General features: G+C 36.7%; 1 protein-coding gene across 2 annotated transcripts in view; it reads right to left on the minus strand.

Annotated features, from left to right (window-relative positions):
* Positions 1 to 569: 569 nt before the first annotated feature.
* Positions 570 to 26,798, minus strand: part of LOC131051052 (wax ester synthase/diacylglycerol acyltransferase 11) — a 104,374-nt gene continuing 78,145 nt past the window's right edge. The window contains exons 4-7 of one of the 2 annotated variants that reach the window (XM_057985398.2): positions 1,496 to 1,620; positions 1,185 to 1,394; positions 940 to 1,077; positions 570 to 823 (exon numbers count right to left, since the gene is read on the minus strand). In XM_057985398.2, the coding sequence (XP_057841381.2) occupies positions 677 to 823; positions 940 to 1,077; positions 1,185 to 1,394; positions 1,496 to 1,620 (620 nt within the window). In that variant the 3' untranslated portion in view covers positions 570 to 676. The remainder of the gene's footprint in view (positions 824 to 939; positions 1,078 to 1,184; positions 1,395 to 1,495; positions 1,621 to 26,798) is intronic. The other variant, XM_057985397.2, reaches the window with a different exon arrangement.

Below are 26,798 nucleotides of genomic sequence, written 5' to 3' on the forward strand. Positions count from 1 at the left end.
TAGAATTAGAATTAACATTTTAAGAGTTTAGATTAGTAATGTTTATATAGATGATTTTATCATGTATGCATGATGTTATCTAATCTTTAATTTTTAAAAATATTGATTATTACATGTTAATATTAGTTACGCATTAAGAATTGATACTATTATAAATTATATATTAGAATTCATTATACATTAAGTGATTAATTAATGTAATAATAAAGATTAATTAAAACTTTAAAATAAATAAGTCAATAATGTAATTAATAATTTATATTAAACAATTTATAATTATAAAGTATTATATATATATATATGATGTTAATAGAAGTTCTATGTAAGTATCCCTTATTGTAGGTACATGAATAATCATTTAAGAGTTATATAGTCAATCAATTTATAATTAAGTCATCAATGATTTCACATTGATAAGAAAAATTAATCTTTAAATTACAAAAATAAAATACATGAAAAAAATAAGCACAAATGCTTTGCTGATGTGATTGAACCTTACATCACATCATTTTTAACCTTTCTAAATTTATTAGACGACTATATGTGCATACCAAAAATATTAATCATTTTACATAAATAACATATAAATATTAATATAGAGTAATTAGAAAATGTCTTATGAAGAATGTTTTATACATCAATAATATGCTGATTTGGGAATTTCTATACTACAATGTCATATACCATGAATAGAGGCCTCATTTATTTCTTCAAAAGCTTCTCTAAAAAGATTCAATAAGACATCTATATTGATATAATCTTTTTGTGCCAACACTTGTACAGTAATTGTGTCCATGTAGCTTATAATGAACGTCGCAAGTGTCTGCATTCAAAATTTCTTCATAGTTAAGAAAAAAATGTTACTCTTTACAATAGAATAGAACTTTAATTATTTACTTATTTGATCTCTATAAAATAGAAATGTAGTTTTGTACTTACTATTGGTCCTCCCGATACATAGAAGGAAAAGCGTTTTACTATATTTCCATCAATTGCTATCTTTTCCTTAGGACCAATCATATTAGATATTATCATTGTTGAGCTTGCAATAGTCTTGTATGCACATTTTGCAAGTGCCTGTAAAATAAATAATGAAAATGGTAAGTATTCTTCACAATATTTATGTATAATTTATACATATGTGCATGAATATATTTACATATTGATGTTGAGTTTATTCTTACCTTGGCTCCTCTAAATCTCCCTAGATAGCCCAATATTTTGGTAGTAGCAAATACTCCAAATGACATTTTCTGTCTATCGATTGTACACTTTGCCATTTTAATAAACTCTAAAGGATTCTCCATATTTTTTAGAGGTATTGGCACTTGCAACATTGCATAGTGATTTCCCCAACGAACTTGAGTATTTGATTTCATCATCTCTTCTAAATTCTAAAACAAAAATTTGTAATTAGATCTTATATGAATAAAACATACTTTTTAAAAATTTAATATTAATTTAATAAAATAAATTAAATTATAATATATAAAACCTCTAGACCGGTAAGTATTCTTGTATTGATCATTGTAAGTGCAGTAGCTCTTTTATCATTCATCTTTTTAGTATCATTTGGAATTGATCTCTTTTCATGTGCATCTTCTAAACTTTGTTCTTCGCCTGCAAATATATTACATTGAAGATTATTTAAAATAAATGTAATATGAAATACATCAACTAAAAATAATATAAATGATAATTAGTTTGGAAGTTTAGTTATTAGAACAATATGATTTGTAAGATGTATTTAAAGTGTGAAGATAGAAAGGAAGAATGTAGTATATTATATATCAAAATTTCATAATTCGTCATTTAAATATCAATTAATTGTGTTATTAAATTAACTACCATACTTACCACATAAAACAACATTATATAAAAGTTAAATTATTTTAAGAGTGATAAATTCAAATATCTTTCACATAAGGAAAACCTAAAATATTTTAGTGGAATTTTTTTTATTGTTTATAAAAAGGAAATATATTTATCCTTTTTATTTTAATGGAAAGATAAGTTCAAATTTAAGATGATTTTTTCAAAGAACTAATTTTTTAATAAAGCACACACATTATCATCTTCAAATATATTGTCTTAGTGCTTAATTTGATCTATTTTGTTTATAAGTTTGATCTATTTCAATTTTTCATACCAAATATTTATACATCCTTGTCTTCTTTGTAGAATAGATTACAATAATGATTTTATCGCTTGTATGAAATCTAACCATTCATGTCATCCATTTTAAAATATTTTTTTCTCCCATCATAATTGACCATGTAAAAAAATCAACTATTTCTCATCCATTATGTTGGTTCCAAAAAATGCAAGTTGCTAAACCTTAAAAGTATGCCAAGCTTTATGATTAGGTTCAACACTTATTTTGACAAACGAATGATATTTGATCAAAATAATCAAAATTCTCTTGCACTTTAGGCTCTACTTTGCCTAGGCGGGTTTACTCTTTTTGATGATTAAGAAATTTATAACTTTTTATAAAACTTTAAATCAACCTCTACTTCAGAATGACATTAATATTTGAAATAGATGATTATATCTAAACCTAACTCCCATTTCTACTTCTATAACTAAAAATAAAATATCAAATTGATTTTATCTATTTGAACTAAATATTGATCAGTGTTTTATCTTGGGCCTGTTATCACTGTTTAAGAAATCAGTTTTTCTTTTCCCATAATTGGCTAGGTTTTTGAAATTTTGAGTCAGACACACTATCAACTGCTTCAAGTCTGTGTTAGGTCTTAAGGGTTTAGGGTTTCAATTTTAAATTGCTCAAGGTTTGATAAAAAACCGTCTAGTTTCTATTCCCGCGTTACTTTATCCACTTAAGTAATGGGTCTTGGGGTCATAAGAGGTGTCCCCCCCATGTCGTTTGCCTAGGCGGTTGTTGAATTAATTGTAAAAATTTATACCTTATGTCTTTTCTTCCTAATGTTGTCGGGCCCAGTAAGTTGTACGCAGCTCTCAGATGGATCTATGGTCTTCGCTATTTTGTTAGGCAAAGTTGTGCATGGTTTAAGACTCGTGAAATGGCGAAAGGGAAAAGTGTGTTCAATGGCGCATTCGGTTCGGTTTAAAAGGGCTTCATCTCGTTCAAGATCTAACAGCTGGCGTTATTTCGCAGCCAAAACTTGCAAGTGAAATACCTTTCATGAAATGGCAAAGGTGTTTGGTGGGACCCTGCAGCGAAGACTTTCCAAGTGACTAAAAGGTGATCAAGTCCAATCTGATCTTATGGTTCGCGCTGTTTTGTGGCTGATAGATGCTCGAAGGTTATGCCCCACGAAATAGCGAAAAGGTTTTTTGGCCTACGAAAAGGGAGTTTTAATAAGAGCATAACAAATGCGCAAGTCTCATTTGATCTGACGGTAGCATAGCTTCGTAGGAGGAAGATGCTCGACAGTTAGCTTTCGCGAAGTAGGGAAATGACATGGCACTCCAAGCAGGCAGTCCAGTTGGTCGAGATGGTGAGTAAGATGATGGCATGTGGCAGAAGGTCAAAATAGTTAGCAAGTCAGATTTAAGGATTTAAAGGTGGGTCCCAGAGGTGAGTCATGCCGCGGGATAAGAAGTGACTTGGCAGATACAGATGGCAAGGATGAGGTGGAATCCGATGTTCTCTCTTAGCAAATGAAAGGTTGACATGTCAGTTTGAAAGTGACTAGATGTCAGGTGGATGGAGCTCAGTCAGAGGGCCCACGTCTTTCGGATTCAGTTAAGTTGTTAAGCATCAAGCAAGTCAAATATGATCTAACTGTCCACGTATATTCACGAAGGTAAAGTGCTCATGTTTTAAAACCCGCAAAACAACGAAAAGGTTTTTGGGCCCCGAAGACAGATAAAGCATGAAGTTAAAAAGGGATCAACTCTGTTTTGATCCAAGGGCTCACATTATTTCGTGGTTGCGAACCAACCAAAGGATATGCTTCGCGAAATAGAGAAAGGATGAGAAGGTTCGTCTAGGTGTAGTGTTAATGGTGATGTGTCGATTGACACGTCGTCATAGAAGAAATTGAGGGCCCGCCAAGGTGTAACTGGCGGTTATAAGGGAAAGACACGTGGTTGACTTTGAACTGAACTCAAATAGTTTTCCAGAGCTAATGGTTGAATGCCACGTGGTATTTAGTAACCAATGAAAGAGTGGCATAACTGAAGTAAGCATAAAGGTCTCCCTTAAAGGATGGTCATCTCCGATTTGATCCAATGCTTCGCGTTGTTTCGTGGCGCTAAGTTGAAAGCAGTTTAAGCTATGCGAAATAGCAAAAACTCGTTAGCCATCAAGATAAAGGTGTGGTTAATGAAGAAGCTAACGGTCCTGGTAAGAGTTAAACGCCAAGCAATTAAAGTTCCATCTAATGCCTCGCGCAGCTTCACGAAGGAAAAGTGCTCGAAGGATAAAGCCCGCGAAATGGCAAAAAGAAGGTAGGGCCCAGTGCTAAGGCAAAGCTGTTAAGTCAGTGTAAAGACTAATCAAGTTTCATTTGATCGGATGATTGGCGTGATTTCGTTTAATGAAATTGCCCAAAGGTTATGCTCTATGAAATAGCGAAAGAGCGAAAGGGAAAAATGTGCAGGTATGTTGTGACCCGTTGGAACAAAAAATTCAAATTCTCTCATGAATTCAATTATGAAGGGACGGCTGAAGCATGCGGTATCAATGTCGCAATTAAGAGCCTAAGTACCATATATGATCTCATATCAATTGAGTGAAGGTATCATTCTAAAGAATTTTTGCAGAGTGGTTGCAGAGCTATTTTCTTCAAATACAGAGAAAATTCATTCAGTCGCAGAGTGGATTCTTTCAAGCTAAAAACAGGTTTTCTTGCACTCTTGTTTGGCAATTTCTTACCAGTGTGTTTTAATTGAGGTCTTGATTTGTCACAAAACTAGTCGGGGGTAGTAGCTAAATTGCTTGCATATTTTAAGAAGGCACCTAAGAGAGAGTTCTTAGGGAAAGTTAATTACTAGGAAAGGGCCATTTGTGATGATTTTCTCAAACAATTGACATTGTCAACTAATCAGGCATCGAAAGTGAAAGAACTAGTGCCAAGAGCTCCTCGTTTGAAGATAGGAGAAGGGTTATATGATAAGGGTAACTGGTTGAGAGACCCACAGGTTGGGTTATCTGGGTTGGGGTTGTTCAAAGTTGGATTTGGAATGAGAAATTCCCCAGCCCCGTAGAATAGCATCTGGGAGTTAGATGTGGGAAAATTGGTAGTTCCAGGAGTATTCATGGATATGGATCTCCTGACTCAGATTGCACATAATTATGATCCAGTCACAAGGAGCGTTAGGAATATAAATGGGAAATCCCTCATTGAAATAAGTAATGAGGAATTCAGAAGTGCTTTTGGGCTTAATAAGTTTACCAATTTTCTAGAGCCTATTAATTTCAAATCATTAGCTCAAGTATACAGTGCACAGAGGAACCACCTTAGAAATGGGCCTCTTAAGGAAATCTTTGTGAAGATAAGCAGGTTAAAAGTTGTAGGACCCAACACTGAAGAGCCCTTCTCATTGAATTTGTTCACCCTTAGGGCTAATGGAGTGTATTGGTCAATTTGCCAGATTTTGGGAGAGGATGCTGAGGCAAATATGCCCAATCATTACATGCTAATGATTGCTAAGATTTTGAATCCTTCTCTTGCAGTAACCTTTGATTATGCTTCTTTTATTACTGATGCTATCCATGAAGGGTTGATAGGAATAAAGAATGGGAAGGTTGACAGGCCTTTTGGATGGTATTCCCTCCTCATGCATCTATTTTTATTCAAAGGTGGTGATTATTTTGCAAGTGGAATGGATCTCATAAAAGAGAAACATGGAGAAAAGATGCCAGTGCAATTATGGAGTACAGTGCTATCATGGGACAGAGATGATGCTAGTTTCTTAAAATTTGATAAATGTTTTGCATCGAAGATTAGGACTCTCCTCTGTTCAGAAAATCCAAAAATCCCCAAGGTTCTTTTGGAATTTATTAGACCAAAAGAATTTGCAGAAAATATAAAAATTGTCCATAATTGGGGTGATATTTATTTGTACCCTGTCTCCATAGTTTTCAGAGTATTTGGTTTCAGAGGCACTCCATTTTTATTGCCCTATTAGGTCCCTCTCAAAGTAGGAACTATAAAAATCCTCAGACAAATTGGTAGTGTGCAAGAAGAAGAGCTAACAGGCAGGGGTAAAGGGACTATTTTCCCTACGGTTACTATAGCCCACCAATTTGTTCAATGGCATGTTTAGAAAGAGAGCAATATGCAGAGGTAGACCCCATCAATTCTAGTTTCCTGAAGACCTCATTAGAAATGAGTTTGATCAGGATGAGCAGGAGCTGAGGAAGGAAAAGTGGGTGGCTTATAAAAAGGCCTTAGATTTTGTACATCAGTTTGATACCAGCTATGACCCATTGTCTAGCTTTTTCCCTTTTGAGAAGAAAATAAAGTTCCTAATTCTTTGATTTGAGGATGTAATGCAGACTCTGAAAGAAAAAAGGGAGGTTGTGATTAAAAACAACCCTAGAAAGGAAAGAATGGTTCTAAGTAGGTCTGCCTCCACTAGAGCAATCCCTCCTAGTGACTATACATTGCACAAGAAATATAATTATAGTGTGCTAATGCCTACAACAGGGGAGCCCTCTACCTCTAAAGGAAAGAGGAAGATACAAGATGTCATCGACATCCAAGAGAGCCCAAAGAAGTAGAGAGTAGGAAAAGAAATACAATCTGATACACCCTTGTACTCTCCATCTCAATCCCCTATTCATATAGGAGATGAACAAGCAGCAGTTGAGCAACTGATATAGTTAGGTAGCCTGGGAGAAATAGCCTACACATATGATGAAGTAGAAGAGGGAATGCCAGAAGAGCCCCTTGCTGTTGAGATGAACATCACTACCAATGAATTCAAGGGACAAGAGTGGGATCCTAAGATCAAGCAGGCCAGTGATGACTTCTTGGCTGACAACAATTTTGTTACATCAGGAGCATTCATGCAATTTGTATGGAAGCAAAACATTGATAAATACAATGCAAGGTGTGAAAAGAGAAAAGGTGAGCAGCCTCATAGAGATCCAGCTGTGGTTGAGGAGGAAATAAAGCAAGAAATTATGGATGAGTTTAAGACCATCACTCTTGAGCAAGGAAGAGATATGGTGGCACAAGTTGGAGTACTCACTCTACCTGAGTGGGACATAGCAGATGCCTTGGTATTGGAAGCAGTGAGAAAAGAAACCAAACCCATGGAGGGAATCACCTTTAGCAAAGACAATGTTGCACTAGTCATGTGGTCTCTTAAGAGAGATGAGAATAAGAGAAATAAGGAAACCCCAGGGTCAAGCTGCCTTGGTGGAATGATAGTGAAAAGAGTGTAGAACACAGGGGTAGTGGAAGCTGCTAGCACTGTGCTAGAGACTGCAAAGTTTTGTGTTGCAGTAGCAGAAAGGGAGGCTAAGGAAAAGGCAGACCTCCAAGTTAAGCTGGAGACAATTTTGAAAGCCTATAACAGTGCTAAGGAAGAGGCAAGGGGTAAAGATAGCATCATTGCTAAGCTGGAAAGCCAGTTGATAGGACAGTACCATCAAGGTGAGCCTTCAACACTGATGATCTCCTCTTCTCCTGCAAGACCTCCACCTACCAGCCCCATTATTGAGTTCCCACCATCTCCAGCACCTTCTAGTTCTCAAATGATTGAGATTACTCCCCAAGAATTGGAGAATCTAAAGCAGGCTCAGGCCTTGTATGCAAAGAAGTATGAAGAAAGAGTAAGGGCTACCATTTCAAGTTTTGCAGACACCATGGAGGCCTCACTATTATATAACAACATAAGCAATATTTTAGATATGTGGAATGAGCTTAATGGAGATAAGGCCATTTTGACGCCTATTTTTGACAAGTGGAAGCCTAGAGAGAAGGATTTGGAGCTTATTTGTGTATATTATGATGAAGCAGGGGCTGATCCTATCATCAAATCTACTTGTGACACCACAAAGGATCTAATAAAATTAGCAGAAGGGATAGACAATGCTGATAGGAAAATCAACTTATACAAAAAGGAGTACACTGATCAGGTTTTTGAATTTCTCCTAGGAGTTTTTGTCAGCCCAAATCAATTAAAGGACAAACAAGTGTGGCTTAAGGAATTAGAGGCCAAATCATCAGCCAGAATAAAAGTTATTGTTGACTTAGATGATGCTTCCTTTTTTGTTGTAACAATTCAAGAGATAGAGAGAATCAAATCTCATTACGGTTTTCTCAATTCAAAGGTTAACAAGATGAGGAATTCATGGAAAAGGTTAACCAAGGCTAAAGAAAAAGTGATTAATTTTGCATGGCCAGCTGATGATGTATACAATGAGTGGACAAGAAAATATGCCATCCAGGATGTAGAGCAGTTAGAAGGTGCTCCTGAATAGTTAGAAGAGGTTGCAACCAGACAACAAGTAGAAGAAGCTGCGGAGGTCGAAAAGGACTTGTAACCGTAATTGTAAAAGATTTTGTAACTTCTTCTAGAGAAGAAATGATTGTAACAAATTCTCCTAGGAAAGTCCGAAGCTATGTGCATCCATATTGTTATAAATGGATACCAGGACTAATAGAAAAAGGATCGCAAAGAATTGTAAGAAAACACTGCAGAAATTTATCTGAGCTTTTCCAAGTTTTAATGGAGAATATTTGAAAGTTTTTGTAATACTTTCTTGAAGATAATATCAATATACAGACCATCGGTTTTGAGTTAACTTTGTGTCGTCTTCAATTGTGTTTGCAAGTGTTTACTGTTTCATTCTGAATAATCTAGGGTTATTTTGTTTGAAATAGGGTTGTAAGGCAACTTTCAGTAGATATTTTTCTTAGCTTTTCTCTTCAGGAGGGGAATTAAATATGCAGGAATTATTTCTACCAATAAATTCTCTGTAGGATACTTTGAATCTTGATGAGCATAGTTTGATGTGGTATGAATCAATTCTTATGTATGTTAGGCATATATAAGGATCTGCAGAAGCCAAGCTAATGGGATGTGTAGAGATATTTTGATTGGGGAGTATTATTTGAATTTAGATGACTATGTGACCTTGGATAAGGCACTGGTATAGATCAAGGTTGTTTATTACATGTTTTGTAGGTCAAATACTGAATATGAGTATAATTTTCATTCCTTTGTTTCGGTAAGTTTTAAGGTGATTAGATCCACTGGTTTTCTGGACTAGTTTGCTATGGATTTATCTTTTAAAAGTGTGAATTTAGTTCACAAAGGTATACCCACCTAGACTTAGAGTAGGTCTGAAGTGTAGAAGGTTAAATCAAACCTTGTCATATGTTGTCCTAGAAATTTCCTTCTCTTTAATATCTCTTTTGCATAGAGTTATCATATTATTATAAGGATGTTGAAGTGAATCAGATTTTGAAGACAACAAAAGTGACGACTCTACTAGGGAATAAATGAATTGTTAAAAGTTTCTAGTTAAAAAAGATTTAATTCATATTGTGGTGACCCGGACGGGATAAGTCACATTAAGAATCCAGAAGCAGATTTTGTGCTTAAATTTATAAAGAAAATCATTGTGTTTGTGGAATTGCAGCATTTAATTCTAAGCTTGTTTTCATAAATCCCATAGAAGTGGGTGACAACTCTGCTATCTTGGATCCAATCCTTGTGAAGTACAATAAGAAAGGAAAACAAGCCTAATGCAAGGAGGAAAAAACACTAGATCATTCATGAAGAAGCATCCTCGTGAAACTTTGCAGGAAGGTTTGCCAGAGCAGTCACGAAGAGGTCAGAAGAGATCAGTGTTACATGAGCCATCAAATGCTACTTGGGTACAAAAGAATAATAATATCAGTAAGATGCCTGATTGACTTGTTTATGCAAAGTCTAATTCTTCTTCCAGAGATTCTGAACATGATATATTAGGTTTCCATTTAGGATTGTTTGGAAATATTGATAATGCACATGCTTTAAATCAAGATTTATCCCATGTTAGTGTCTCTGCAAGAGATAGGACCAGTTCAAACGCAATTAGACACTCTATGCCTAGAACAATCAATGGAAACATTAGTTTGATTGACATAGATCAAGTCAATATATCTGATTCTGAAGAAAATTTCCCTGATGAAGATAAAGTGTCCCAAGAGGTTAAAGATTTGAATAGGAGAGTTCACCATTTAATCTCCCTAAAAGCCCAAAAGGAAGCAAATAAGGAGAAGGAAGTCAAAGCTAAATTGATGGAGAGAGTTAGGCTTCTTAGATAGATAGTTGATCTTGAAGTGCTAGCTAAGGAAAAAGAAAAGAGTGATGAGGAAGGCCCTATGATCAGAGAAATTTTGATCCCCAAGGCTAAGCCAGCATATAGGTCAGTAGTCCAACCAAACAAGGAAGTAGTTAGTGATTCTCAACTTCCTAGGACTAATGTGGATAAAGGAAAATAGAAATGGGTAGATGATGGAATCGGATCTAAAAGTGCAGAGGATATTTCTCATAGGTTGTCAGCACATGAAATGGAAAGAATGAGGAAAGAAAAGAAGGACTTACAAATGGAGTTAGAGAAAGTTGAGTTGGAAGTAGCCAATTAGGAAGTCAAAAGAAAAATTAGTTATCTAAAAGCTCCCCCTATCATGTTTCCATCAGAAGACCTTAGTAAGCTTGATCCTTAGCAAATTTCCCTTCCCCCAGTTAAAATTCAACCTACGGTGCCTGCTAATATAGCATTAGTGAGTCAAATCCCTGTGAACAGTTAGCATACCCAAATATCTTAGTCTCCAATTCTAAAAATTAGAATGAATTTGGGAAACAATAATGTTATTACCCCTTTTCAAAGGAGACCTATCAATTTAGAGCAATATAGACAATTGTTCTTTGATGGGATCCTAGGATATCCCAACCATGTTCCTACTGAGTTAAGAGATAGACTCCATAAATTTGCTGGAAACAATGCAATTAGTGCTGAGGAACACCTAAAATCTTTTGGGGACCTAATAAATGATTATGAGATAGTGGATGAAGATGTCATCATGAAACTATTTGTTCAGTCCTTGGTTGATGATGCAAGAGATTGGTACATAGGTCTTCCAGTTAATAGCATTGGGTCATGGGAAAATTTTAAAAATTGTTTTCAAGAGCAATATGGTGATAAAACAAATGTGAGCTTTATGCTCAATGAATTTAATAACATCAAAAAGTCTGACAATGAAATGGTCACTGATTTTAATGCTAGATTCCAAAAGGCTATGCATAGATTGTATCAGGTGATGAGGTTAGATGATAACATCTGTCTGAATACTTATTACAATGCATTTGATTCTAAGATGACTTATATCCTGAGGGATAAAAATCCACATAACTTGAGAGATGCTTTTAGAATTTCCATTAATGTAGAAAGTAATAGAAAAGCATCCGAGAAGTTAGGAAGAGAACAAATGGTAGATTATGGCAAGAAACAAAACGGCAACCTAGCAAAGTAGCTAAGGAGGAAGACAAGATAGAGAAGTTGGTCATTGCTATGAAGGATCTGACTGCCAAGGTAAACAAAAATGATAAGCCTCATTATAACTGGCAGGATAGGCCCCTTAGACTGCATGACATGCCATATAATACCAACTAGAAAGCTGGCAAACCCCAAAGTGAGAAGCCCAAAATTGCTCAGAATCAGGACACTCCAGATCCCTTGAAAGGGAAAACTATCCATAATATAGAAAATACTCCTTGGTGTATTGCTTGTGATGGACCACATTCTCCTCATCAATGTGCAGTAGCTCAAGCCCTTGAAGAATCCATGAGACAAGAAGCTGAGCCTGACATCAATATGTTTGAAACCATTATAGAAAGTGATGAGGAGTCTATACAAAGTGAATACAGTGATGTGCTAGATAATGAAAGGTTTGTTCAAGGACAACTAACCTTGGATTGGCATCCTACATTGAATGTTGTAACAATTGAGGATGAAGAAGTTCATCTTAGAAGGCCTAGTGAGGAAGAAGTTAAAAGTCTCACTAAAGCTGCCATTGCCAAAGCAAAACACAATTATAACTTAAGAAGCACCAAGAAGGACACTGATCAGGGTGAACCTGGTTCCATGTTCATAAAAGAGGTTACTCAAAAGGGGGCAGCAAGTAGTACTGCTACTTTCCCTAAGGTTGGTCAAGAAAAGAAGGAACAGGTTAAAGATGTACCCAAGAGTACAGATGACAAAAATACCAGTGATATACAAGGGGCTACCATAGTAAAAAAGACAAGTCAATTCAAGGCAGAAAGAGTTAGAGCTAATAATGAATTAAACAATAGTTCTGCATTTGACATGGCTCAAGCTCTTACTCAAATGAAGGTTACTATCCCATTAGTAGAATTGCTGAAAATAAAAGAGCATAGGGATGCAACATTGTCTTTGTTTTCTAGTATATCTGACAATAACATAGTCCTACCCACCGGTTTAGCTAAAAATGGAAAGCATCAAGAACTCCAAACCCCAGAGGTTTATGTTGGAACCATTATCACTCAAGAGCCTTCATAGGTAGATCCTTTCTATGTTACTTTGTTAGTAAATAACCAGTTGATAAAAAACTGCATGATAGATTCAGGAGTTGTTGCTAATGTTATGTCCTATGGTGTTATGAAAGAATTAGGACTGCCAATAACCACTGTGTATGGAAAATGATATGCTATGGATAACAAGGAAGTACCTATGATAGGTATAATGAAAGATGTTGAAGTAAAAATAGCAGCATTCCCTGAGGCAACTTATAAAATGGATGTTATTGTTACTGATACCAAGCCCCATTATGGTTTGTTACTGTCCAAGCAGTGGGCAATAGCAGTAGGAGGAAATGTTCAACTGGATTTATCTTATGCCACCATTCCAATCAATGGAAATCAGGTCAAGTTGTACAGAGAGCCACGTGCTCCTAGGGTAATAGAAAATGTAGACCCTAATATGCTCAATTGTATGATTGATGTAGATCTTGATAACTTTAGACTTCAACCAATTTTGCCTCAATTGAAGAATACTAACCCCATTGTGGTCGAATTAGAATCACAATAGTATGGTTTATGGCAGATGTATTTTGATGGAGCTTGCTCCAAAGAAGGATCTGGAGTAGGGGTTCTTTTTGTATCCCCATCAGGTATAACCTTTAAGTATTCTTTCTTATTGGCTTTCCAGTGCATGAATAATACTGCAGAGTATGAAGCTCTATTGTTGGGGCTTGAGGTTGCAAAAAGGCATGGAATCTAGCTATTGACAATGTTAGGGGATTCAAAATTGGTTGTCTCTCAGGTAAGATACAAATATGCATCCAAGAATGATAGATTAAAGAGATATAAACATGCAGTTTGGGATGTTATTGAGCATTTTAGTGCATTTTCTATTAATTGGATAGAGTGGTCAAAGAATATTATGGCAGATTTCCTAGCTAATGTTGCCTTGAAAAATGATGATGCAACACTAACCGGTATTTCCACTGTGGAAATAAAATCTAGGCCTACCATCCTCGATAATGTGTATAATTGGCAAGTTTTTGCCGATGATGAAGATATTCTTAGGTTCATCCAATGTGTTGATGATTATGATGGACAAAAGATTGATTGCAATGCACTGGTGGAGGTGGTTGACAATAGGGAAATAGTGTTTGGAAATGACTTGGTCCAGTTGGAAACCAATGAAATACCTAAAGGGCCAGTAGAGCTGGAAAGCATGTTCAGTTACAATGACAGTCACTTACATCAGCAGCCTACCACCAAGTTGGAAGAGTTAGATGAGGTAAACCTGGGGACTGAATCATCCCCTAAGTTAGTATACATGGGAAGAAATTACCCCCTCATGTCAGGACTAATCTTATTAATTTATTGAAGAAATATAAACATGTTTTTGCTTGGTCTTATGAAGACCTAAAGGCGTATAGACAAGATCTTTTTCAACATGAAGTTCCTTTACTTCCAAATGCTAAGCCTTTCAGACAGAAATAGAGACCTATTAACCCCCTGTTGGAAACTAAGATGTAGCAAGAGTTGACTAAGTTAAGAGAAGGGGGGATTATCAAACCTATAAGGCATTCTTCATGGGTCTCCAATCTGGTCCCAGTAAGAAAGAAAAATGGGAACATTAGATTGTGTGTGGATTTTAGAAATTTAAATGTTGCTTCTTTAAAGGACAATTACTCTTCTCCCAATATGGAAGCTATGTTGCAGAGAGTAACAGGTTGTGATCTTTTATCCATGATGGATGGTTTTTCAGGATACAATCAAGTGTTAGTGAAGGAATCTGGACAATTTAAAACTGCTTTCACTACTCCATGGGGGACATATGTTTATGTAAGAATGCCATTCGGATTGAAAAATGTTGGAGCTACATTTCAGAGAGCCATGGATGTAGCCTTCAAAGAATTCATTAATATCATCATGGTGGTTTATCAAGATGATCTAACTTGTTTCTCTAAAAGGGCTAATGATCATTGTGGACATTTGGAAATGGTGTTCAATAAAGCCTTGGAATTTGGTGTGTCATTAAATCCCAAGAAATGTCATTTTGGGGTCACTGAAGGAAAATTATTGAGACACATTGTTTCCAAGGAAGGGGTAAGGATAGACCCTGAAAGAATTGAAGCAATAAACAAAGTGTCTGAACCAAAGAATGTTAAAGGTATTCAATCCTTTCTAGGCAAAGTGAATTTTGTTAGGAGATTCATTGCAAACTTTGCAGAGATAGTGAAGCCCATTGTCAAGTTTCTCAAGAAGGATACCAAATTTTGTTGGGATCAAGAAGCCTCAAAGACTTTTGCTGAAATTAAGAAGGCCATTCAGGAAGCACCAGTGTTAAAATCTCCTGATTACAGTAAGCCCTTTTCTCTGTTTTCTTTTTCTTCATATCATACAGTAGCTGCAGTATTGTTACAAAAGGATAATGAGGGATATGAACATCCCATAGCTTTCTACAACAAGTATTTGCAAGCAGCAGAATTAAAATATGAAACCATGGAGAAACAAGCTTACGCTTTGGTTAAAGTTGTCAAGGCTCTTAGGCCATATCTGGTAAATGCAAATATCATTGCTTATGTCCCACATGCTGCAGTTAAGGATATTTTGTCCCAGTCTGAGGTTACAGGGAAAAGATACAGATGGATTAATAGAATCCAAGAATTTGACTTGGAAATAAAGATCACCAAATTGGTGAGAGGTTTAGGTCTAGCTAAGCTCATGACCGAGTCTAATCTTCTGAATGTTGAAATACATAATGTTGAAGTCAAAAGTACTTCAGTCACTAGCATTGAAAGGCAACCTTGGTATTCAAAGGTAGTCCGACTTTTAAGAGATGCTGAATTCTCAGAAGGAATGACACATAATCAGAAAAGAACTCTAAAACTCAAGTCACAAAAATATGTTCTCATTCAAGGTGATCTGTTTTGGAGAAAAATAGATGGAGAATTGCTAATGTGTTTGGATGAATTCCAAGCTAAATGAGTATTGACTGAAATGCATGATGGAGTATGTGGGGGTCATTACTCTACTAAGACAACTGCTGGTAAGATAATTTGGGCTGGATACTATTGGCCTACCTTATTCAAAGATGCTCATGCACATGTCCGGAAATGTGACCCATGTCAAAAATTTTCATCCAAGCTGAAATATGAAGGAGCTTTACCTCTAAACCCAGTCATAGTGGAAGCCCCTTTTGTCCAGTGGGGCATTGATTTTATTGGAGAAATTGTCGAGAGATCAGGAAGAGGTCATAGATGGATCATAGTAGCCACTGACTATTTTACTAAATGGATTGAAGCTATTCCTACAAGAAGAGCTACAAGTAAGGTTGTCATTGATTTCCTGATGGATAATGTAATAACTAGATTTGGAATACCTGCAAAATTGGTGATGGATAATGCCATGAGTTTTAGGTTGGAAGAGTTTGTAGGATTTTGTACTAGTCATGGAATACTCATGTCTTACTCTTCACCCTATCACCCTTAGGGGAATGGACAAGCATAATCCAGCAATAAAAGCCTTTTGAACATCATCAAGAAAATCTTGGAAGAAAATAAGAGATCTTGGGATCAAAAATTGAAATTAGCTTTGTGGGCAGATAGAATAACAGTCAAGAAGGCCATTGGAATGTCACCTTTTGAACTGGTTTATGGTACACAAGTCAGATTGCCAGTGAATAATCTTCTTCCAGTTTATAAATTCTTGCAAGATGAGGACATGGAGCTATCCGAGCCTATGGAAAACAAAATGATCCAAATTGTGGAGGTGGAAGAGCTCAGAACTCTAGCTCATAAAAGAAATCAGAAGATCCAATTGCAGTCCAAATACCTTTTTGATAAAAGGACATCATTAAGGAAGTTTCAAATTGATGATATTGTTCTTCAGTGGAATGCAAAAGGATAGGACAAGGGAAAGCATAAAAAATTTGAATCATTATGGATGGGCCCTTTTGTGGTCTGTGACTTAAATGGAAAGGATTCATATTTTGTGAAAAATATGAAAGATGAAGTACAGGAATTTCCAGTGCATGGACAATTCCTGAAACATTATTTCTCTTGATGTCCATGCACATTAGATCCTTTGTTTGTATATATTTTGTTTCCTTCCTGTTGTTTTGTTTGGGTCTGTCTTTTGGTCTGTTTCTCCAAAGTTTCTGATTTTTCTTATGTTGACCTTGCAATCAACCATCCCCAATCAAAGCCGATGTTATCACTGTTTAAGAAATGGGTTTTTCTTTTCCCATAATTGGCTAAGTTTTTGAAATTTTGAGTCATACACACTATCAATTGCTTCAAGTCTATGTTAGGTCTTAAGGGTTTAAGGTTTCAATTTTAAATCGCTCAATGTTTGATCAAAAACCCCCTAGTTTCTGTTCCTGCATTACTTTATCCACTTAAGTAATGGGTCTTAGGGTCGTAAGAGGTGTCCCCCCCATGTCGTTTTCCTACGTGGTTGTTGAATTAATTCTAAAAATTTATACCTTATGTCTTTTCTTCCTAATGTTGTCGGGCCCAGTAAGTTGTACGCAGCTCTCAGATGGATCTATGGTTTTCGCTATTTCGTTAGGCGAAGTTGCGCATGGTTTAAGACTCGTGAAATGGCAAAAGGGAAAAACTTGTTCAATGGCGCATTCGGTCTGGTTTAAAAGGGCTTCATCTCATTCAAGATCTAACGGCTGGCATTATTTCGCAGCCAAAACTTGCAAGTGAAATACCTTTCACGAAATGGTGAAAGCGTTTGGTGGGACCCTGCAATGAAGACTTTCCAAGCGACTAAAAGGTGATCAAGTCCAATCTGATTTGACAGTTCGCACTGTTTCATGGCTGATAGATGCTCGAAGGTTATGCCCCATGAAATAGCGAAAAGGTTTTTCGGCCTACGAAAAGGGAGTTTTAATAAGAGCATAACAGATGCACAAGTCTCATTTGATCTGACAGTTAGCGTAGCTTCACAGGAGGAAGATGCTCGATAGTTAGCTTTTGCAAAGTAGCGAAAAGAAATGGTGCTCCAAGTAGGCAGACCAGTTGGTCGAGATGGCGAGTAAGATGATGGTATGTGGCAAAAGGTCAAAATAGTTAGCAAGTCGGATTTAAGGATTTAAAGGTGGGTCCCAGAGGTGAGTCATACCATGGGATAAGAAGTGACCTAGTAGATACAGATGGAAAGGATGAGGTGGAATCCGATGTTCTCTCTCAACAAATGAAAGGTTGACATGTCAGTTCGAAAGTGACTAGATGCCAGGTGGATGGAGCTGAGTCAAAGGGCTCACATCTGTCAGATTCAGTTAAGTTGTTAAGCATTGAGCAAGTCAAATATGATCTAATGGTCCGCATATATTCGCGAAGATAAAGTGCTCATGTTTTAAAACCCACGAAAAAATGAAAAGTTTTTTGGGCCCCGAAGACAGATAAAGCATGAAGTTAAAAAGGGATCAACTCCATTTTGATCCAAGGGCTCGTGTTGTTTCGTGGTTGCGAACCAACTGAAGGATATGCTTCACGAAATAGAGAAAGGATGAGAAGGTTCATCCAGGTGTAGTGTTAGATGGTGACATGTCGATTGACATGTGGTCTTAGAAGAAATTAAGGGCCCACCAAGGTGTAACTAGCGGTTATAATGGAAAGACACATGGCTGACTTTGAACTGAACTCGAATAGTTTTCCAGAGCTAATGGTTGAATGCCACATGGTATTCGATAACCAATGAAAGAGTAGCATAAGTGAGAAAGCATAAAGGTCTCCCTTAAAGGATGGTCATCTCCGATTTGATCCAACGCTTCGCGTTGTTTTGTGGCCCTAAGTTGAAAGCGGTTTAAGCTATGCGAAATAGCGAAAAACTGTTAGCTATCAAGATAAAGGCGCGGTTAATGAAGAAGCTGACGGTCCTGGTAAGAGTTAAATGCTAGGCAGTTAAAGTTCCATCTAACACCTGGTGCAGCTTTGCGAAGGAAAAGTGCTCGAAGGATAAAGCCCGCGAAATGGCGAAAAGGAGGTAGGGCTTGGTGCTAAGGCAAAGTTGTTAAGTCGGTGTAAAGACTGATCAAGTTTCATTTGATCGGATGGTTGGTGTGATTTCGTTTAATGAAATTGCCTGAAGGTTATGCTCGGCGAAACAGCAAAAGGGAAAAATGTGCAGGTATGTTGTGACCCATTGGAGCGAAAAATTCAAATTCTCTCATGAATTCAATCCTGAAGGGACGGCCGAAGCATGCGGTATCAATGTCGCAGTTAAGAGCCTAAGTACCATATATGATCTCGTATCAATTGAGTGAAGGTATCATTCCAAAGAATTGTTGTAGAGGAGCGGTTGCAAAGCTAATTTCTTTAAATACAGAGCAAATTCATTCAGTCGCAGAGCGGATTCTTTCAAGCTAAAAACAAGTTTTCTTGCACTCTTGTTTGGCAATTTCTTACTAGTGTGTTTTAATTGAGGTCTTGATTTGTCACAAAACCAGTTGGGGGTAGTAGATAAATTGCTTGCATATTTTAAGATGGCACCTAAGACAGAGTTCTCAGGGAAAGTTAATTAACAGGAAAGGGCCATTTGTGATGATTTTCTCGAATAGTTGACATTGTCAACTAATCAGGCATCGAAAGTGAAAGAACTAGTGCCAAGAGATCCTTGTTTGAAGATAGGAGAAGGGTTATATGAGAAGGGTAACTGGTTGAGAGACCCACAGGTTGGGCTATCTAGGTTGGGGTTGTTCAAAGTTAGATTTGGTATGAGAAATTCCCTAGCCCCGCAGAATAGCATGTGGGAGTTAGATGTGGGAAAATTGGTAGTTCCAGGAGTATTCATGGATATGGATCTCCTGACTCAGATTGCACATAATTATGATCCAGTCACAAGGAGCATTAGGGATATAAATGGGAAAGCCCTCATTGAAATAAGTAATGAGGCATTCAGAAGAGCTTTTGGACTTAATGAGTTTACCAATTTTTTGAGCCTATTAATTTCAAATCATTAGCTCAAGTATATAGTGCATAGAGGAACCACCTTAGAAATGGGCCTCTTAAGGAATTCTTTGTGAAGATAGGCGGGTTGACAGTTGTAGGACCCAACACTGAAGAGCCCTTCTCATTGAATCTATTCACCCTTAGGGCTAAGGGAGTGTATTGGTCACTTTGCCAGATTTTGGTAGAGGATGCTGAGGCAAATATGCCCAATCATTACATGCTAATGATTGCTCAGATTTTGAATCCTTCTCTTGCAGTAACCTTTGATTATGCTTCTTTTATTACTGATGCTATCCATGAAGGGTTGATAGGAATAAAGAATGGGAAGGTTGATAGGCCTTTTGGATGGTATTCCCTCCTCATGCATCTATTTTTATTCAAAGGTGGTGATTATTTTGCAAGTGGAATGGATCTCATAAAAGAGAAAGATGGAGAAAAGATGCCAGTGCAATTAAGGAGTACAATGTTGTCATGGGACAGAGATGATTCTAGTTTCTTAAAATTTGATAAATGTTTTGCATCAAAGATTAGGACTCTCCTCTGTTCAGAAAATTCAAGAATCCCCAAGGTTCTTTTGGAATTTATTAGACCAAAAGAATTTGTAGAAAATATAAAAATTGTCCATAATTGGGGTGATATTTACTTGTACCCTGTCTCCACAATTTTTAGAGTATTTGGTTTGAGAGGCACTCCATTTTTATTTCCCTATCAGATCCCTCTCAAAGTAGGAACTGCAGAAATCCTCAGACAAATTGGTAGTGTGCAAGAAGCAGAGCTAACAGGCAGGGGTAAAACGATTGTTTTCCCTATGGTTACTATAGCCCACCAATATGTAATAACCAAGGGAGGTTCGAATTGTTTTGAGGATTTTCTTAAACCTTATCATTTGTCAACTGCAGTATCCAGGTGTGTCGATCCTGAAGATTTCTTCAATGGCATGTTTAGAAAGAGAGCAATATGCAGAGGTAGACCCCATCAATTACAGTTTCTTGAAGACCTCATTAGAAATGAGTTTGATCTAGATGAGCAGGAGCTGAGGAAGGAAAAGTGGGTGGCTTATAAAAAAGCCTTAGATTTTGTACATCAGTTTGATACCAGCTATGACCCATTGTCTAGCTTTTTCCCTTTTGAGGAGAAAATAAAGTTCCTAATTCTTTGCTTTGAGGATGTAATGCAGACTCTGAAAGAAAAAAGGGAGGTTGTGATTAAAAACAACCCTCAAAAGGCAAGAATGGCTCTAAGTAGGTCTGCCTCCACTAGAGAAATCCCTCCTGGTGACTATACATTGCACAAGAAGTCTAATTATAGTGTGTTGATGCCTACAACAGGGGAGCCCTCTACCTCTAAAGGAAAGAGGAAGATACAAGATGTCATCGACATCTAAGAGATCCCAAAGAAGCAGAGAGTAGGAAAAGAAATACAATCTGATACACCCTTGTACTCTCCATCTCAATCCCCTATTCATATAGGAGTTGAACAAGTAGCAGTTGAGCAACTGATATAGTTAGGTAGCCTAGGGGAAATAGCCTACACATATGATGAAGTAGAAGAGGGAATGCCAGAAGAGCCCCTTGCTGTTGAGATAAACATCACTACCAATGAATTCAAGGGACAAGAGTGGGATCCTAAGATCAAGCAGGCCAGTGATGACTTCTTGGCTGACAACAATTTTGTTACATCAGGAGCATTCATGCAATTTGTATGGAAGCAAAACATTGATAAATACAATGCAAGGTGTGAAAAGAGAAAAGGTGAGCAGCCTCATAGAGATCCAGCTGTGGTTGAGGAGGAAATAAAGCAAGAAATTATGGATGAGTTTAAGACCATCACTCTTGAGCAAGGAAGAGATATGGTGGCACAAGTTGGAGTACTCACTCTACCTGAGTGGGACATAGTAGATGCCTTGGTATTGGAAGCAGTGAGAAAAGAAACCAAACCCATGGAGGGAATCACCTTTAGCAAAGACAATGTTGCACTAGTCATGTGGTCTCTTAAGAGAGATGAGAATAAGAGAAATAAGGAAACCCCAGGGTCAAGCTACCTTGGTGGAATGATAGTGAAAAGAGTGTAGAACACAGGGGTAGTGGAAGCTGCTAGCACTGTGCTAGAGACTGCAAAGTTTTGTGTTGAAGTAGCAGAAAGCGAGGCTAAGGAAAAGGCAGACCTCCAAGTTAAGCTGGAGACAATTTTGAAAGCCTATAACAGTGCTAAGGAAGAGGCAAGGGGTAAAGATAGCATCATTGCTAAGCTGCAAAGCCAGTTGACAGGATAGTACCATCAAGGTGAGCCTTCAACACTGATGATCTCCTCTTCTCCTGCAAGACCTCCACCTACCAACCCCATTATTGAGTTCCCACCATCTCCAGCACCTTCTAGTTCTCAAATGATTGAGATTACTCCCCAAGAATTGGAGAATCTAAAACAGGCTCAGACCTTGTATGCAAAGAAGTATGAAGAAAGAGTAAGGGCTACCATTTCAAGTTTTGCAGACACCATGGGGGCCTCACTATTATATAACAACATAAGCAAGATTTTAGATATGTGGAATGAGCTTAATGGAGATAAGACCATTTTGATGCCTATTTTTGACAAGTGGAAGCATAGAGTGAAAGATTTGGAGCTTATTTGTGTATCTTATGATGAAGCAGGGGTTGATCCTATCATCAAATCCACTTGTGACACCACAAAGGATGTAATAAAATTAGCAGAAGGGATAGACAATGCTGATAGGAAAATCAACTTATACAAAAACGAGTACACTGATCAGGTTTTTGAATTGCTCCCAGGAGTTTTTGTCTGCCCAAATCAATTAAGGGACAAACAAGTGTGGCTTAAGGAATTAGAGGCCAAATTGTCAGCCAGAATAAAAGGAATTGTTGACTTAGATGATGCTTCCTTTTTTTTTGTAACAATTCAGGAGATAGAGAGAATCAAATCTCATTACGTTTTTTTGAATTTAGAGGTTAACAAGATGAGGAATTCATGGAAAAGGTTAACCAAGGCTAAAGCAAAAGTGATTAATTTTGCATGGTCGGCTGATGATGTATACAATGAGTGGACAAGAAAATATGCCATCCAGTATGTAGAGCAGTTAGAAGGTGCTCCTGAATAGTTAGAAGAGGTTGCAACTAGACAATAAGCAGAAGAAGTTGTGGAGGTCAAAAAGTACTTGTAACCATATTTGTAAAAGATTTTGTAACTTCTTCTAGAGAAGAAATGATTGTAACAAATTCTCCTAGGAAAGTCTGAAGCTATGTGCATCCATATTGTTATAAATGGATACAAAGACTAATAGAAAAAGGATCGCAAAGATATGTAAGAAAACGCTACAGAAATTTATCTGAGCTTTTCCAAGTTTTAATGGAGAATATTTGAAATTTTTTGTAATACTTTCTTGAAGATAATATCAATATACAGACCATCGGTTTTGAGTTAAAACTTTGTGTCATCTTCAAATGTGTTTGCAAGTGTTTACTATTTCATTCTGAATAATCCAGGGTTATTTTGTTTGAAATAAGGTTGTAAGGCAACTTTTAGCAGATATTTTTCTTAGCTTTTCTCTTTAGGAGGGGAATTAAATATGCAGGAATTATTTCTACCAATAAATTCTCTGTAGGATACTTTGAATCTTGATGAGTGTAATTTGATGTGGTATGAATAAATTCTTATTTATGTCAGGCATATATAAGGATCTACAGAAGCCAAGCTAATGGGATGTGTAGAGATATTTTGATTGGGGAGTATTATTTGAATTTAGATGACTCTGTGACCTTGGATAAGGCACCGGTATAGATCAAGGTTGTTTATTACATGTTTTGTAGGTCAAATACTGAATATGAGTATAATTTTCATTCCTTTGTTTCAATAAGTTTTAAGGTGATTAGGTCCACTAGTTTTCCGGACTAGTTTGTTGTGGATTTATCTTTTAAAAGTGTGAATTTAGTTCACAAAGGTATACCCGCCTGAACTTAGAGTAGGTCCGAAGTGTAGAAGGTTAAATCAAACCTTGTCATATGTTGTCCTGGAAATTTCCTTCTATTTAATATCTCTTTTGCACAGAGTTATCATATTATTATAAGGATGTTGAAGTGAATCAGATTTTGAAGACAACAGGGCCATAGAGTCATAAGAATATATTGTTCATCTAGTGTTTCAAATTTAAACTATTTAGCACTAGACTCATGCTTATGCTTTGCATAAACCTACAATTATTTCAATCATTTAACCCTACCTACTGATGCAACTTATTCCTCCAAATCACAATACCTGTTTGATAGAATTTAACCCGTCCTTGAAGAGGACAGCCAAACGAGATACACAAAAGCATTAAAGTGCTATGACAAATCAGATGTATCCTTGATACACTTGTTCATATGATTAAGAAAATATAAGTGTGGAGATGGTCTAAATAATATCTTTACATTAAAATTAATAAACAGTTGAAAACATCATTAGAAAAAAATATTTTCTGTATGTTCTCCTTATAAGCCCTAAAAATGTATAATAAAATGTTTTTGATATTTAAAGTAGCAAAAACTAGGGTGTTTTCCCTTAATTACAACTGCCAAGGTGGTGTAAAAGAAGTAGATTAACAATCACATCACATTAACAGTAACAAAAACCAAAAATAGCTAACCTTGAATATCCATAATCTTCAAAAAGGAGTTTAACCTTTTGGGTCTACTACCTAGTATACCATCTAATTTAATAACAACCTGATGAGAAAGCCATCAAAGGTTCTACCAGTAAACATACAAGCAACTAATATTACTAACCCTACTTAAAACATATAACATATTAATATTGTTCATAATGTGCCCATAGTGGCACCTAGCAACCAAGAAATAAAAAACCAAAAAAGGGACCAAAGTCCCTAGTGGGAGCCCTTGAATGAGCATCCAATCTATTGCAAAAACATTACTATTTAGTAAGGAACTTAAAAAGTTCTTTTTCTTTGCCTTCATCATCATCATCACAACCTAGTATATTCTCCTATAGTAAACACAGAGATGTAGCAGAGTTATGCATCACCCTCAAGGAAAACCTCATAATGATACCCATTTTTCTTTCAAGGTCCATGAGTCTAGCATTTGACTTTTCCAGCTCCCTGGCAGTAGAAACACATTTATCATAGTTACCTGTAAGGTGGGTACCAAGAGCTCCCTTTTCAGTAGGCTTCACAATGGTGATTTATTTAGGCATCATATCCCTAATTAGGTCAATAAGACTGATATTCATGCTATCAAAATCACGGGAAGAGTTGTTAGTCATACCAGAGTTGTCATCCCTATCATTGTTCTTTCCAACCCCTTCTTCTTCCTCCTTTTCAATTCCCTCCCTCCCCACACTCCCATCCTCAGCTTCCTCTTCCAAGTACATTTCAATTTTTTTATTTATTCCCCTTACCCATGAGGTGAGTAGCCAGTCTAGAAGACCGCCTTGGGATGCTGGTTTCTTCAGTGAGCTCTAAGTCATAATCAATTCTTGGATGGAAATTTTAGCTTTCTTAGAGGTCTTCCCTTTCTTTTTTCTCACATAATGGGATTTTCACTCGTTATCCTTAAAATTCTCATCAGTTCTGACATGGGTTGAGGTTTGAGGGATACTCGGTTAAGATTTAAATCCTAAGTTTTTAATACCATTTTTTTGCTCAGCCTATGCAAATCAACAAGACTAGCTGAGGGAGGGGACACAGAGTTTGGGGCTTCTTGAACAATAATGGGCCTAGGAGGGAAAAGGGAAAGATGAAAGTGATAAATCCTAAGGATGAGACTCTGGTGCATGGGAATTGGATTTTTACCAGTACCTTTAGCAAAATCAATAAATTTTTTGATAAATTTTTTCAGAGAATTTAATAAAAAGAACGGAAATGAGATTATGCTATGGCTACAAAAGTGATTCAATAGAGGCAATTAATAGAAGTAATATGCCTTAAACCTTATCACAGGGGTCAAGTAATCTCTCACATTCAAAGCCTCCATGATACTTAACCAATGCTTCATCCTCACAAAAAACCTAGTTCAGGATCTCATTATCAGAGACATGACTGGTTTTCTTCCATTTCCTCCCATTAGTGGGGAGACTCGTTGCCTTAGCAATGATATCTTCATTGATTTCAAAAGAAATTCCCCCCATTAAAACCCTACGATCAACCCAAGAAGAAACAAATTGGGTTAGCAAATTTTCATTGTGGCCAGTCATATTTTCAATGTACAGAGCCACCCCTCCTTCTTTATAGATATACGAGATGGTGGCATTGTTTTTGAATTCCTCATGCCTATTCGGCTCAATTCTCACTCTATCCCCTCCCATGGTGTCTCTATTAGTAACAGTCACTCTCCAAAATTCAAAAAGGCCCAAATTATCTTTTATGCCAAGAAAAAACTAGAAAACTCATAAAAAGTTTGAGTACATAGTGAAATTATGAACAATCATATCCTCAGCTCCCACATTAACACTCATGACCACCCACCTGTGTGAATGGCCTAATCCCAATCAGGAAATGAAATATCATTTAATTATAAATTCTTCAATCATCTTGGCACGGTTAAAAAATCTTTCAAACTCCTTGGCACCTTTCCCAAAATCATGTTGTCTCATAATTAATAAATAGCTTGTTTCATTCACATGGCCACCCCTTCAAAACTACCATTGACACTCCATGTAGAAACAATCATGGACTCAACTTGACCACTCCTGTATTCAACATGAAGAGAGTACAAATACCAATGATATAACAAAGAGATATGCCAATAAAGATTCTCCAATATTTAAATTTGTTCCCCATTTACAGTAAGATAGAAGGTTTTCTTTCCCAATTAGGGTCTTCAAATGAGGAGGTAGGTGATTAGCCATTTGCCAACATTTGACCCCTTCAATATGAAGGCCTAGGGTAGCCATGGAATCTGCAACACAATTGCCTTCCCTAAAGATATGATTTATAATAAAAGAGTGGAGACCCAACATCAAAGCTTTGATGTCCTCCATGAATCCTTCAATAGACCAACTAGCACTGTAGACCCCTTTAGTAGTTTCAATTATAATTTTGGAGTCACCCTCTATATCAAGATATTTAATCCCAATAGAGAGAGAAAAATTGATCCCCTATAATAGAGCCATACATTCATCTTGATTACTAATATGACCATTCAAGTTCCTAGTAAAAGTAGTAGTGAAGTTTCCATTGGAGTCTCTAATCACTCCTCCACTAGCAACATAACCTTGAGTGGCAGCCCCATCCAAGTTAAGCTTGAACCACCCTATAGTAGGAGCCTTCCATTTGGTTCTTTTTCTAGCAAGAGTCTTAGTATTATCAAACTGGACATAGGTCATTGGGAGGTTCCAATTCTTTGCAATTTTGGTAGT

This window comes from Cryptomeria japonica, chromosome 6, assembly GCF_030272615.1.
Source record: "Cryptomeria japonica chromosome 6, Sugi_1.0, whole genome shotgun sequence".
Classification (NCBI taxonomy): domain Eukaryota; kingdom Viridiplantae; phylum Streptophyta; class Pinopsida; order Cupressales; family Cupressaceae; genus Cryptomeria; species Cryptomeria japonica.